Source organism: Gastrolobium bilobum, unplaced genomic scaffold (assembly GCF_033153095.1).
Source record: "Gastrolobium bilobum isolate Gb01-03AN ecotype WA unplaced genomic scaffold, APGP_CSIRO_Gbil_v1 utg7430, whole genome shotgun sequence".
NCBI lineage: Eukaryota > Viridiplantae > Streptophyta > Magnoliopsida > Fabales > Fabaceae > Gastrolobium > Gastrolobium bilobum.
In genome coordinates, this window is record NW_026898373.1 from 1 (window position 1) to 16,280 (window position 16,280).

General features: G+C 36.1%; 1 protein-coding gene across 1 annotated transcript; it reads right to left on the bottom strand.

Moving 5' to 3' along the window:
- Positions 1-8,333: 8,333 nt before the first annotated feature.
- On the bottom strand, positions 8,334-14,480 carry LOC133315444 (plant UBX domain-containing protein 7-like). The gene is made up of 7 exons (XM_061517073.1): positions 14,289-14,480; positions 14,072-14,187; positions 13,855-13,968; positions 12,885-13,080; positions 10,139-10,216; positions 9,981-10,049; positions 8,334-8,408 (listed from the first exon to the last, which is right to left on the bottom strand). The coding sequence occupies exons 1-7, from the start codon at positions 14,391-14,393 to the stop codon at positions 8,334-8,336; spliced, it is 753 nt and encodes a 250-aa protein (XP_061373057.1). The 5' UTR covers positions 14,394-14,480.
- Positions 14,481-16,280: the final 1,800 nt, after the last annotated feature.

A 16,280-nucleotide genomic window follows, 5' to 3' on the forward strand; every position in this document is an offset into this window, starting at 1 on the left:
TTGTTCGTCTTTCTGGGGACTCAAAACGTTCTGACCGTTGGTGTTCTCATTGCAATAAGGGTGGTCACACCCGTGAAAAATGTTGGGAAATTCATGGAAAACCACCAAACTGGAAACCAAAATGACAGAACAAGAATCATGCTAATCAAGTATCTTCCGAAGATAAAGGGGAGGTGTCTCATGTCCCTTCAAACCTTGATGGTGTTTTCCTCTCCAAGGCCCAGTATGAGCAATTTCAGAAACTGATATCTCAACCTGTCGAGGCAACTAGTCATGTTGCTCAAAAAGGTATGGCATTCCATGTTGAACGTAGTAATCGTTGGATCCTTGATTCAGGGGCCTCTGATCACATGACAGATAATGCAACCTTATTTTTCTCCTATACCCCTTACTATCACCCGTCACGAATAAGAACAGCTGATGGGAATTTCTCCACTATTGCGGGGAAGGGATCCATTAAACTTTCTGAGCATATTATTTTGAATCCAGTCCTTCATGTTCCCTCTCTTACCTGTAACCTCATCTCAATTAGCAAATTTACTGCTGAGTTGCATTGTGTTGCTAAGTTCTCTGCAAATGCTTATACCTTTCAGGAACAGGACTCGGGGACGATGATTGGCAGTGCTAGAGAGGAAGAAGGGCTCTACTATTTTAAAGAGGATCCTTGTGAAAGGAGGATTTTTTCAAACCACTCTTTATGTTTATCAGATGATTGTAATGATGTTTTGTTATGGCATCGTAGGTTAGGACACCCAAATTTTGTCTATCTTCAGATGTTATTCCTGAACTTGTTCATCAATAAAAAGCCAAGTTCCCTTCTTTGTGATATTTGTCAGCTTGCAAAGCATTCTCGTGCCACTTATTCTCCTAAAAAATATCATGAATCTTCTCCCTTTACATTGATTCATAGTGATATTTGGGGACCTGCTCGTGAAAAAAATGTCTCGGGTGCTCGTTGGTTTATTACTTTCATTGATGATCATTCTAGGGTATGTTGGGTATACCTCTTGAAAGATAAGTCTGATGCGGCATCCACCTTTAAAAATTTTCATGCTATGATTCAAACTCAATTCCAGACCTCTATCAAAATTCTGCGAATAGACAATGGTACTGAATATTTTAATTCTGTTCTTGGAGATTACCTAAACCAGCATGGAATTATTCATCAAAGTTCTTGTCCTAACACCCCTCAACAAAATGGGGTGGCTGAAAGAAAAAATAGACATCTAATTGAAGTTGCTCGAGCTCTTTTATTCACGATGCATGTCCCTAAATATCTGTGGGGGGAAGTCGTCTTGACAGCCTCTTATCTCATTAACCGGATGCCTTCTCGGGTACTAAATTTCCATTCTCCTTTATCTTGTCTTGCTAAATTTTTTCCCTCTTTCAGTGTTGTTTCTTCTCTTCCTCCCAGAATATTTGGCTGTGTGGTTTTTGTGCATATTCCTCCACATCACAAGTCCAAACTTGACCCTAAATCTGTTAGATGTGTCTTCATAGGATATTCCCCTAATCAAAAAGGTTATAAGTGTTACTCACCTTCTCTCCGTAAGGTTTTTGTTTCCATGGATGTTACCTTTTATGAGACACAATCCTTTTTTTCCCCGACTTCTCTTCAGGGGGAGTCTATTGGTATTGGTATGGATGAAGATAAGCCTGGGAAACCAAATGATGCTGCTGTCTTACCTTGGCCTTTGGAAACAGGGGGAGTTATTGGGAAGGAAACAGGGGAAGCAACTATACCTGAATCTAATGATCCTCCTTGTGATCCTCCTGGTAAATGGGGAAAATTTTACAGCAGGCGCAAAACACATGAAGATACTCTAGACTGCCAGGATCCTGATTCGAGTCCTTGTTCCAGCAACCCACTTGAATGTACTAGTACAGCCAGCATTAATATGCCTATTGCTCTTCGGAAAGGTACTAGATCTTGCATTGCTCATCCTATTTCCCATTATATCTCATATGAAAAGTTGTCTCCAGATTTTCGTGCTTTCAACACTATGTTAGATAGTACCAGGATACCCAAAAATATCCAAGAAGCACTTGATGACCCAAAATGGAGGAATGCTATATTAGAATAAATGGATGCACTTACAAAAAATGGAACATGGGAGTTTGTGACATTACCTAAAGGAAAGAAAACTGTTGGTTGCAAGTGGGTGTTCACAATAAAATTCAATGCAGACAATAGCATCAATAGGTATAAGGCCAGATTTGTTGCTAAGGGATTTACTCAGACTCATGGGATAGATTATCAGGAGACATTTGCTCCTGTTGCCAAACTTAACACTATCCGCGTTCTGCTATCTCTTGCCTCCAACCTTGATTGGCCATTACAACAGTTAGATGTTAAGAATGCCTTCTTGAATGGTGATCTACATGAGGAAGTTTACATGGATCCACCTCCTGGTTTTGAAAAAGGGGATGGTTCTGTGTGCAAGTTGCAGAAGTCTCTCTATGGACTTAAACAATCTCCCAGAGAATGGTTTGGGAAATTTACTCAAGCTGTTAAGGGAAGAGGGTTCACCCAAGCTCAGACTGATCACACCTTATTTTTTAAACACTCTGACAAAGGAAGAATTGCTATTCTGATCGTTTATGTTGATGACATAATTATCACTAGTAATGATAGCGAGGAGATAACCTCTTTAAAAAAATGTTTAGCTGACCAGTTTGAACTAAAAGATCTTGGATCTCTCAAATATTTCCTTGGCATGGAAATTGCTCGGAGTAAAGAAGGAATTTCTTTAACTCAGAAAAAATACATTCTAGACCTGTTGCAAGAAACAGGTATGCTTGGGTGCAAGCCGGCAGAGACTCCAATTGAAGCTAATATCAAGATGGGTGTTGAGGACGGGGAAGATGTTGATAGGGAGCAGTACCAGAGACTAGTGGGGAAATTAATCTATTTGTCTCACACTCGTCCTGATATTGCTTTTGTTGTGAGCATGGTTAGCCAATTCATGCATTCTCCTAAGGAAAAACACCTTAGTGTTGTTTATAGAATTCTCAAATACCTCAAAAATACCCATGGTCGAGGAATTTTCTTTAAAAAGGGGCACAAAACGATGATTGAAATCTATACAGATGCAGACTGGGCTGGCTCTGCAATGGACCGAAGATCTACTTCAGGATATTGTACTTATGTCTGGGGAAACCTTGTGACCTAGAGAAGTAAGAAACAAGCTGTTGTTGCAAGAAGCAGTGCAGAAGCAGAATTTCGGGCTCTAGCCCATGGTATTTGTGAAGGAATTTGGTTACGAAGGCTTCCGGAGGAGTTGAAGATCTCATATTCCCTACCTATCAGATTATATTGTGATAATAAGGCTGCTGTCAGCATTGCTCAAAATCCTGTTCAACATGACAGAACAAAACATGTGGAAGTTGATCGTCACTTTATCAAAGAGAAGTTAGAAGACGGTAGTGTATGCTTGACATATATCCCTACCAAGGAACAGACGGCAGATATCCTCACCAAAGGATTACTTAAGCCGACCTTTGAGAATTTGATCAGCAAGTTGGGAATGATCAATATATATCTCCCAACTTGAGGGGGAGTGTATAATATTCTAGATAGTATTTATTGATGTAGTTGGTAGTTGTATATTTAGTTGGTAGTTGTATATTTATTGATGTAGTTGGAGGTTGCATATTTATTAAAGTAGTTGAGGTAGTTAGATGTACTCAATATAAAAAGGACTCATTGGGTCTCTCGATGAATAAAGAAAGTATTATTCAGATAAAACACTTCTTCCACTTCTTCTTTTCTTCATTGTGCTTCAAGTTTGTTATTCTCTCTTTTGTTTTCTTCAATTTTCCAGTGTTTGTTTAGTTGTTTTCTCCCTTTTTTGTGTGTAGCACCTTCAAATATTTGTTTTCATGTAGCTTATCTTTCTTTTCATAGCCTCTGTTTTTTTTATGTAGCTTCTGCTTTTTATTTTGTAGCCCCTATTACAGAAACCAATCCGTTCTGTTCTTGTTTGTTTAGTTAGAACTATATACTGCTAACCAATGTTGTTAAAATACAGATCCTACCCAGGATCGGGAAGGGGTGATAAAATCGTAAATAGTGAGATCGACACGGATAGTAAGATCCTACTACCTAAGATATAAAATCCTACTACCAAATTTGTATTTTTAAATATGATTCTATTTTGTTAACATAATAGAATGGAGTCAAACATAAATCAAAGTAATAGTTCAATACAATCCAATGCACGAAACGTGGAAAGTGAAGTTGAAAACTTGAGCAGACCATTGTGGAGTTATGTTACTAGAGTTGAGGATGGAAATGGAGGGAATGTGAGTTGGAAGTGTAACTTTTGCAAACTTGATATAGAAGTTCATACACGAGAGTGAAGGCTCATTTGTTAAAGATTAAATGTAAAGGGATTGGAGTATGTAAGAGTGTTAAGGAGGCATCTTTGATGGAAATGGGAAAATTGGAAGAGGAATATTCTAAAAGGGTGAGGAATAATGCACCGAGATATGTTCCTTTACCACCCACTAGCCTTTCAGTTACAGCTAGTACATCTGCTAAAAGAAAAAGAAGTGATGAAGGAACTACAAGCATGAGTCCTATTGAGAGGGCTTTCAATATGGGAGAGCGGGAATAATTAAATCATATTATGCTCGAATGTTTTATTCTGCTGGAAGGAACCCGTACTTTCAACAAGCATTCACTTATGTTGCAAGTCATAACATTTAAGGTATTTAATGTTATGAAATATTATGTTTCTTTTTATCTCGTTTATTTCCCTTGTTTTTAACTATTTTCTGTTGTGACTTCAGGTTATCAGCCCCCTGGCTATAACTTGTTGTTAACTACTCTTTTGCAACAGGAGAAGGATAATGTTGATAGGTTGTGTATCCCTGCCCGATCTCTTTGGAGATCAAACGGTGTGAGTATTGTCAGTGATGGGTGAAGTGATTCCCAAAGGAGGCCAATAATTAATTTCATGGCAGTATGTGATGGTGCAGCCATGTTTTTGAAAAGTGTTGATTGTTTTGGTGATGTCAAGGATAAGTATTTTATCTTCAACTTGCTAAAGGAAGTAATTCAAGAAGTTAGGGTGGAGAAGGTGGTTCAGGTAATTACAGATAATGCTGCTAATTGTCAGGGTGCAGGACAACTTATTGAGCAAGAATATCCAACTATCAGTTGGACACCATGTGTTGTTCACACGTTGAATTTGGCTTTGAAGAACATTTGTCCAGCCAAAAATGTGGAGAATAATGAGATTACTTATGAAGAATGTAGTTGGATATCTGAAATTGTTGGCCATGTTTCAACAATCAAGACTTTCATCATGACTCATTCTATGAGATTGTCCATGTTTAATGAGTTTGTGCCATTGAAGTTGCTTTCTATTGCTGACACCTGATTTGCTTCCATGATTGTGATGTTAAAGAGGTTCAAGTTGATAAAGGGTGGTCTCCAAAACATGGTCATTTGTGAAAAATGGAGTATTTATAAAGATGATCATCAAGGAAGGGTGAGACTAGTGAAGGAGAAGATATTGGATGATGAGTCCTGGGCAGACATTGATTACATCCTTGCTTTCACTGCTCCTATTTATGATATGATCAGGTTTTGTGATACTAATAAACCTTGTCTTCATTTGGTTTATGATATGTGGGATACGATGATTGTAAAGAATGTAATATACTTGAAAGAAGGGAGGATGAATGGTGAGTCATCAACATTTTATTATTTGGTGTATAATATTCTTGTGGATCGTTGGACCAAAAGTTCAACTCTCCTTCATTGTTTGGCACATGCTTTGCATCCCAAGTAAGTTTTTTATAATTGTAACTTAGTTTAATAATTCTATTTATTGGAACCATTTTGACACTTGTAATTTCTTTTTTCTTTTTGGTAGATACTACAGTGATCTATGGCTTGCTGAAGATCGAAGTCGAGTTTCTCCGGACAATGATGTGGAGATTAATTTAGAAGTAAAAAAGTTCTTCAGGAGACATTTTTCTAGTGTGGAGGAAAGGGCTATAGTAAATTTGGAGTATGTCAACTTTGTTCAAATGAAGGGAGGTTTTAGAGAGTTTGAGGCTATTGAAAATCGATATACAATGAATCCCAATGATTGGTGGGGAGTTCACGGTTGTAGTGCACCTTTGCTTAAAAAGCTAGCTGAAGACTTACTCTTTTGTGCATCATGTAGCTGGAGGAAAGGGCTACATCATGTGCTGAACGCAATTGGAGTACTTACTCTTTTGTGCATTCATGAAGAGGAATAAAATGGATCCCAAACGAGCTGAAGACTTAGTTTACATACATAGCAACCTCCGGCTCTTATCAAGAAAGAGTCCTCCAAAATATAATGAAGGAGAAAGTCATTATTGGGACATTAGTGGAAATGCAAATGATGTTGGAGCTTTAGATGGTGCTACCCTTTCCTTAGATGAGTCAGAGTTGGAGGCAAATATTATTAGTAGCACTTCATATCCATACACTGGTTGAGGTATTTATCAATTTTGTATGGATAATCTATTATTTGTGCTTATGACTTTCCTTTTATTATATTTTGTTAATATGAAGTACACTCTATATTTAAAATATTATTTAATACTAAGACGTATCAGAACGTATCGAAATATTAGTATTTTTGAAGTAACGTATCGGACACACGTATCGAGAACGTATCAAAAAAGCCGTGTCGATATCGGTGCTTCATAGATGGTCACTTGAACAGAGATACAAAGACACCAAATATCTTCCAAAAACTACAATTAGAACCATAATGGCAGAGTGCAACACCTTTGGTCCGCGCAAGGAGAGGAATGAAGGTTGCTTTGCACAGGGAGATGGTAGATAAGCCACTGTCCAATCACAGTCACCTTCGTCAATGCAAACTCGCAATCGTCCGTTGCGCGCCCGAGTAGGTGAGGAGATAGTCGTTTAGGGACTTTCTGACTTAGGGTTTTTGATATTTTGGGTCATAAGTGTTTTTGGGTGATGGGTATTTTCTGGTCGTGGGTTTTTGGGATTAAAATTTGGGTATTTTGGGATTTTTAAACGACAAAGCGCAGGAATGGTAGGATCTTGCAATCCCACCGAGTTAACGTGTTAGCAAGTCGATCCTACCTGATTTTACCAGAAAAAGATTTTTCTTTCGATCTGAATCATGATGGCACCAAAAATCGTAGGATTGAACGATCATATGATTAAAATCGCGATTTTAACAACATTGCTGCTAACAGCTCCTATTCTTCATTCTTGCCTTATTGATTGTTTTTCTAAACCTACATTTTGATTTGTACCCACTTACACAGCTAGCTAGTTTGAATTGTCTTTTAGGACTCAGGTTATGAGTTAAATATTATTTTATATGTATAATTATTATTATTTTATTAAAATTGGAAAGGTAAGATCTTTATGATCCGTGCCACGATTTACAATCTTGCCACCCCCTTCCGATCTTAAGTAAGATCTTGATTTTGACTACCTTGAACGTGGCTGGTCAATTAGAATTTAGTGGGGGTGGGGCCAACGTGAATTGTGCTTTGGATATTAAATCCAAGGCTGGAATATAAAGGCATATCGGAACTAGTAAATAATTGGCTAAGAGAGTACCAGAGCACTCTCGAAATTGCTATATAATTTCTTTTTCAATTCCTTTCATAATCTATAGCAGTTTGTTGCTATGTTTGTTGTATTTCCTTTGATTCCATCTTCCTTATTAGTAGTTTACTCTTTAATGCCGAGGAGGATTTCATTGTAATCTTTCTTCTTATCAATACAAGTCTCTTGTTTCTACCTCATTTTATCACTGTAACATGGTTGAACCTAGCAGTAATCCACACGTTCTCTACTTGGCTGCATCTTGGTAAGGAGGTTAAGAAAGAAAAGCATATGTTTGAAGATGAAGTTATTGAGCTGAGTGAGATACACTCTGAGGAATTCTCTAGCAGGACATCAACAAATACATGATGTATCATCTGAAGTTTGAAAAAGACCCTACATCACACCTTGATAATAGAACTATCCACAACAATTGTTATGAGCACTATTGGAAATATAGTGTATACTAAGCAACAAGGAGGGCAAGCCTTGGGGCAACGGTAAGATTGCTCCTTTGTGACCGGATAGTTATAGGTTCAAGTTGGGGAGCCTTGTGCACCTGAGTTTGTCCTTTTTTACACAAACTAGGATTAGTCTCGGATCATTTCTAGGCTTGCCAAGAATGGACAACACCTAAAATTCTGGTGAGAATTGATTGTGAAAGTGATAAAAAAAGCTCGAAGAAAAGCAATTGAACTTGCCTTTCCCAATCAACACGAGCTTTGTTGACTCCATTGTGGATTTGAACTTCCTAAGAAGTGAATCTAAGAGAAATGTAAGGACTCACTAAATCTGTGCAATTGATGAGCCTTGCTGTCTCCACCAGCTGCTTCCATAACAGGAAACTTTTTATCATCAAGTTTGACTAATAACTTACGAGAAAAGAGTACAAGATATTTGTTTTGATTAACAACAGCTATGGAAGAGGCTAGATCTTGTGTTTTAGTGTTAGAACCATCAACAACTAGAGAAGTCATGTTGGTGTATTGTGGAGAGACCAGAGGAAAGGAAAGGAAATGGATCAATCTATGGATTAGGGCTCTCGTACCATAAAGGAAAGTGAGGAAAAATGAAAGAAAAAGAGAGAAAGCAAAGAGAGAGAGAGATTCTGGAGAATGTATCATATTATTCAACTCGAAACTTTTTGTACACTGGAACACCTATTTATAGAAGTGCAGCAAGCTTGCAAGGCAAGCTAGGAAGTTATAGTCTATTCCAAATTGACAACCAAGTGCCATCTAGGATAAAAACCTATAACAGACTATAGCAATCTAATAACTGACTAAATGCTGGAGCAATGATCCTAGGCTAGGGACTGCCACACTAAATACCTACACACAACCAGTCGCCAAATACCAATACATACAATACAAAATACAGAGATACAAAAATACAGTATGGATTACAATAATTGGTAAAGAAACATAAGTGTATATAATCTAATAAGCACCAAAAGACACTTATGGATTTGCAACAGAAGCCAGAAACAAAATGGGTAGTAGGTGTTGTCTTCAAGTTCTAAAGGGAGATCCTCAATTGGGTTAGGGCTTGAGTGGGCTATCAGGCTATGAAGCACCGACACTTCAAAAATCCTGACGTGTCGTGTCCGACACTTCCCGACACTCAATGACACTCCAATACTCGTTGCAAAGACTCAAAAAAGGTTCAACGGATACGTTGCGTTGCATTTTGAGCTCCAACTACTAGATTCGTTAGATTACGATTATGATTTTATTGAATTTAATATAAACATTTGGGATATTGCAAAATTGAAAGGTATTATAAGTTTAACTTTATTTTTTTGTTAAATTATTGAATACTAAATATAATATACACTACATAAATTGAAAATATTATATAATATCAAAATGTGTCCTAACGTGTCGAAATTTAACATTTTTTAGATTTAACGAGTCGGAGTATCGTGTCGTGTCAAATCTCGTGTCGGTGTAGGTGCAACATAGCTATCAAGTTATTTGTGCAGAACCAAGCTTTTGGCCAACATGGTGGGAAAAAGAAATCCCACCAATCCTACAAACAAGCTCCACAATCCCACACGACCACACCAAATCATGGGATCATACAACCCTACAAAAAGAAACACGACTTTTACTACCTTGGGAGGATCCGTATCCTCCAAACTCCTTGAAATCCTCCCTTCAATTATGAATCTATTCTTTTATCAAAAAAAATATGGCAATACAAACTAAAGCTTATCCTAGGAGCCTTACAACGTCATTTTGAGTATTATGCGTCATAATAATATCTAAAAACTTTTCTCCAAAGACTAAGCAACTATAGCGGTCGGAATATAAATATAAGGTTCCATGCAAACTAACACTTTGGAAACAGAATAAATTAAACACCAGAGCTCAAGTCAACAGAGCAACAAACTGACCTGCCAGAATATGAAGTTCGTAGTAATGGTCTGAGAAACAGCTTCATTGGCCCATGTATCCCGATTAAGCTTCACAAAGCAAACATTGAAACTAGTAGTGCTAATGCTGAAACAAACAATAAAGAAAAAATGTAAATGGAACACCACGAATATAATACCATATGTGAGCTGAATTCCTTGGTAGATTGTATGTTCACCAACAGCCATTTATCTTGAATGGAAGCAGCATCTTTTGCCTGCATTCAAAGACCAAACCTTTGTCACAACTGCATATAAGTTGCATGTTTCATTATTTTAAAATATATGCACTACCCATCTAGAGTGACCAATGCCACAAATTATAAGCAAGCAAATCCTATAAACTACAAAAATGGGAATGGAAATGATCATATTTCAAAATGAGTTTAGGGCATCAACCAGTACAAATAGACCAATAAAGATAAAATAGAAGTGAATATTTAAGCACTTCATCATATATACACATACAAGATAAGAATCCAAATTTGATTAGAGTTCTCATACTCATAGTAGTTAGTTGCGCAGCGCCAAGAAACCACGCCACGCCACACCGGAACGCAATAGCGGCTATTGCGATCGCATTTGCGGCCATATTGCTGTCATAAGGCAAAATGTCAATTTTGTCTTAAATTTAAATGTGTAAAAGCTAAAATTTAAGGGTTTTTTAGTCTATCCGTGTCTGTCTCTGTCACTTATGTTATCTCTTCCTTTAAAAAATGTTTATTTTTGTCATTATTTCTGTCATATATCTATTCCGCTATTTCCGCAACCGCAACCCGCTACAACGCTATAGCGTTTTTCAGGGTTGGCCGCGACATGCCGCAATCCGCATTTGATAACTATGCTCATACTATTAGACAAGGTTTCTTATCTTTTGTTCAAGAGTGTCATGCAACATTTGGAAGCTCGCCTATGGTCATTTCATTGTGTGAGAAAAAACCCAACGGAGGCTCTAGTGTGAATAGTTGATAGAATGAAAGATAATTCAATTAAAAGTCATTTAGTAACATCAGATATTTAGTCTCTTGAATATCCTCTCCAAAAGTCATCTTGTAAGTTGAACACAATTTTACACATGGCAGATAGAACTAGGCTGTGTTGCATCTAAATATGATCCTCAAAAAAACAACCAACTTTTTAAAATCATAGTAGTAATCAAGGAGTCAAGAGAGTCACACAAGGTCCCTTCATTGATTACAGCAAATGGAAAGGCTATCTTTGATTGTATGAAGTCATGAATCCTAGCTTTTCTGCATAAACATTAACTAGAATTAGGTTTCCAATTACTACATCATTTTCAACCCTCTGGAAAGTCAAAAGTGTGAATACTGGGCTTCAAGTGGAAGATAAGCAACTGGTAACAAATAGGATGAGAACACCTTTCCTGGTGAGCATAAAATTACACATTATACTTGACCAAAAAGTGGTAGAATGAATGATATCTGGACTTTAGGTGGAAGACAAGCCACGAAATGAATGCATAAACCAGAAAAATGAGAAGGTTAGGACTGAATTTGGTTGGACTAGAGAGGAATAGAAAATGTTCTCATCCTATAATGTATATAATGACTTCCTTTCGTGTTTACATAATTTCAAGATCTGAGAAAAAAAAAGAGCTTGCTTACAAACAGCTTATTAAATAAGCTTATTTTTGTTTATTTTTAAAAGCCATAAATACGAGGTCAAGCAAGTAAGCCCAAAAAACCAAAAAAGGATAGCAGCCATTCTATAATGATAAAAGAAAAATCTTGGTGTACAAGTCAAATCAAGCACCTAGATACTGTCGAGAATATATATATTATAAGGCTAGATTCTGATTTGGGCCAAATTCAAACACCAAGTATTTGAGCTCAAGAGGCATGGCACAAACAAGATTAAATATCTAAAATGTGTGCAATATTTTATAAAATTACATTATAATAAATTTAGATTTTAATTATAAATTTTAGAGTAAATTACTCCAACCTGTCCTTATTTTCCAATTTGTCACAAAACCCCTATATGTTCAAAAGCAACATAAACCTCCCTTAACACTCACAGACATCCCTTGTAAAAATGCACATAAATCCATTTAAAACATAATACACATGAAATGGACTAACAGAGCCATTGGGCATCAGTTTCAGTCCACCCCAAAAAAATTGTGAAATGGCAGAAATACCCTTATATCATCCCCAGCCCACAATCCTCTCTTCACCTTCAAGCCTCAAAAAGGTAGCCTAGATGCATCAGCTCTTCAACTCCATTTCCAGTTAAAACAGGTAGTTGCTGTAATGCCCTTCCCAACATCTTCCATTTCACAGTTATTAACAGAAAGAGGTAAACCCAAAGGTGAAGAATGCAGTTCATGACTTGTTTGGACACTATGCTCTGAATTTTATTAAATTAAGAGAGCTTGTTTACAAGCTTTCACCGCTGTACAAAATAATAACACAAAAAGCTAAAGCTAAAGAACAAGAATAATAAGATTGACGGAGACATCCTTATATATCTAATAACAGTCATTTTGGTTTGTTGACTGTTGACTTTCATACTGATTATGCTTGAATGAAATTACATGGAGTACATTTTCAAAATACAAGAGATGTATACATAAGTGATAAGGGAGGTTTGATTAGCTTTTAAATAAAGAGGACATGTGAAAAATCAGGAAAATAGAGGAGAGGTTGGAATAATAAACTCTACATTTCAATACTTGAGAAGTATAAAAATTAAATAACGTAATCAAGCTCATGTTCAAAATTTAAAATCAAACTTGAGCTTGATCTTGGTTTCGCAGGTTCAAGCTTAAGGTCAAATTGAATAAGATGATATTGCCTGAGCTTGGCTTGGCTCAGTTACACCTCAAACAGAATCCACAAAATCCAAACTAAGAAGCACATTTACCTTTTCAAAAGGACCATTGAACATTAGATGAAATGGAGGGCGATACAGTGAAGCAAGATTATCCCGAGAACTCTCTGGCATTGAAACAGCACCTTGCTCTGACTCCCAAACCCCTGGACGTCTCATTTCGTCTTCAAAATTACGAAATGCAATTAGAGAGCTTGGTTCTTGTGAACCAAGTGCAATCCTTGATGCTCTGCATAAACATGACAGCACACAACTTTAATAAATGGTTTGACTGTTAAAAACCACATACATATTATGACACAACAAAAGATAAACACGCATAAAATACTCAACGAGCAAAACTAAAAAACACGAAAATATTTCCAACATAAAAAAGTAACAAAGAAACATTAAGAAATATGCAAGATACAGATATGAGAAAAAAGAGCACAGTTGTAAACATATTGTAAAGTAATATGCAAGACAATCAAAAAGTTCAGATAAGTATATAAAACATTCCAAATTCCACCAAACAAAAATTTGCAAACATTATGCGTCTTAATGGGTCATCATCAAAAGTACACACCACTCAAACAGAGTTGAATCTTTCCAGTTATATATGGATCACAAGACTGTCTATCCAGCTACAACAAATCCACTTTTCTTTCACCTTACTCTCTGTTGTTCATCATTTCACAGTTCACAAAGGCTCTCACACACAAACGGACTAGAATCACTTACTATATGAACATGTAACCAAAGAATGATAAAAAGCACAGGATATGCATAGTGATAAAGTAATCCCAAAAGTAGTGAACTAATGAATTACATCTAAAAGCACTATACTTAATTCTACAAGGATGGGCCATTGAAGTTGAACTGAAGTGATATCAGGGTTGAGAACTAATGAAAAGCATGAACATATATGTTCAAGAATGTTGAAAACACTGAATATGCATCTCTACTATAACATAATCCTTAGATTTCCAAGGCAAGCAACGGAATAAGGAAAAGGAAAATCTACCCATAGAGCATTGCATCATCATAAAGAGTTTCCCTTATGACTGGTAAGGGAGGGCGTACTTCTTCTGCAACATTGTAGCCACTAGTTTCATTTGCAGTATCATTCCTTGGTTCACTAAAACAACCAGTGCAAGTTAAAAAGGAAACCATCCAACTAAAGATTGCTGAGTTAGAAAAATCAAAATCATAGTTTGATGCGGTGGGCTGGGATACATTACATTGAAGGTTGATCAGTCCAGGAATGAGGTGGAGTGTGGGATGAAGGTGGCACTGCTCCAGTTTCACTTCCTATCAAGAACAGCTGAAGAGCTTCTTCTAGTTTCCAACTTGTGGCCTGTTACACACAACATTTTATAGATCTCTCTCTCTCTCTCTCTCTCTCTCTACACAAATATAATCTATGAAATCTTTAATGGTCAAAAAAAAAAAAAAAACCTGGAGAAACTGTCTGGCAGTCTCAGCAGTCTGTCCCTGAGCGACCTCGAGGAAGGAAGAGACCAAGCTCTGTTGGTCATTCGCGGATAACACTCCTCCCTCCATTCAATCGGATTTAAGGATTAGGGTTCCAATGTGGAAGCAAAGGAGAATGAGAAAAATATCAGGATTCATTAACCAACTAAAGGTAGTTTAGATGGCCTTTTAAAGAAACATTGTTTATGTACCCAAAAAAACATTGTTTATGCATTGTGTCTTCTGGACCCATCCGGCCCATATCCGACCCGGCTTAAATGGGTTTGTTTTAGAATATTTCAAATCCCCAATCTTTTATCAGAATTCAAAATCAAAAACTTTTTTTAATATCGTGGTAATAACGAGGTTTAAACCTATCACCTCGTACAAATTATTCAAATCTCTTATCATTATATCAAATTTTAATGGCTTCAAAACAAAAAGATTTAGGAACGGGGAATTCTATTTTATAGTATAAATAATACCATAGAATAGGTTGAAATCACTTGTATATACTTGAAATCCTAATTTTTTGTACACATTATCTCACCTTAATTTCTTGATCCAATAAACACATTATTTTTTTTAATTATTTTATAACCTAGAACTATTTTTATTTGGACACATAACACTTAAAAAGAGTAAAACATTATTTAAATACAAAATTAAAAAAGTTGTGAAAAATATAAAATTGATTTTTTTACGTAGTTTAGATGAAAGGACTTATAAATTGAATAACATCATAAGTAAATTATTATTATTAAGTTTTTGTTTGTTAATACTTTGATATTATTTAACTAAAACAATTGTGAAAATTTATATTTAATTATTTTATACAAAGAAAATACCTAAAAAACAGGGAAATAAATAATTCCAAATAATAAATATGTATACCCCACTTATATAACCTATTGTTAGCACTATCATTATTTTTTGAAAAAGAAAATTAATGAAAAAAATATGCGTGCTGATTATACTATTATTAAAGATCTAAAAATATAAAAATATACATGTAATTGAATTATAATATAATTGTTATATATTAAAATAAAATTAAACTAAATTCTTTAATGATATAATAATACATAATTAGATAATATAATAAATACAAGAAGATTGGACAACTAAACATATCAGTTATTACTTGAGGGTGAGGGTTGTATAATTGACATTATAATCTGCATTATTTCATATCTCCGTTAATTTGAATTCTTTAATGATATAATATATAATTAGATAATATGATGATTTTGATGATAAAAGGTGTGTAAACATACAAAATGAATGAATACAATTTACTTAAGTGCATAAATTATTTCGACTTTTTTTAATATTTTTTTATTCTTCATATTCTTAATTGGTAAGATTAAGAATACAATTTTGATGGTAGTGGTTGCGGTGGTGGTGGTGATGATGGCTGTAGTGGTGATGGCGATGGCGGCGGTGGTGGTGGTGGTAGTGGTGACATCGTGGTGATGGTGGTGGTAGTGGCTCCGATGATGGTGGTGGTGGTTGGTGAAGGTGATGGTGATGGTGGTGGTGACGATGATGGTAGTGGTGGTGGTGGTGGTGGTGGCATGGTGGGACGACGGCGATGACAACAACACTGGTGGTACGACGGCGACGACAACGATGGTGGCAGTGGTTGTGTCGGGATAGTGGTGGTGGTGGTGGTGATGATGATGGTTGTCACACCCCATGTGCACCCGGTGTATTAGACATATATATGGCAATAGCGCAGCTAAAAAAATGCGGAAGCTAACTTTTTCTTTCCAATTATGAACTATTCATTATTAACCAAGTGGATTACTTATTTCTTTTCAAAATATCGTCTGTATGTAAATTGCAATAAAAGACTAACTGAATAACCTCATCAAATAAATATATATAATCACGGTACTACAACACGTAGACCAGACAATATCCAGATACACGTATGCAACTCCAACATAAACAAGCATGTCTGATAACAATGTG

Excerpts from the sequence above, each read along its gene's own strand:
- LOC133315444 (XM_061517073.1), bottom strand. The coding sequence starts at position 14,393 with ATGGAGGGAGGAGTGTTATCCGCGAATGACCAACAGAGCTTGGTCTCT. Across the intron at positions 14,188-14,288 it reads CTGCCAGACAGTTTCTCCAG|GCCACAAGTTGGAAACTAGA; the intron begins GTTTTTTTTTTT and ends TGTGTGTAACAG. Across the intron at positions 10,217-12,884 it reads TCAATGGTCCTTTTGAAAAG|GCAAAAGATGCTGCTTCCAT; the intron begins GTAAATGTGCTT and ends CTTTGAATGCAG.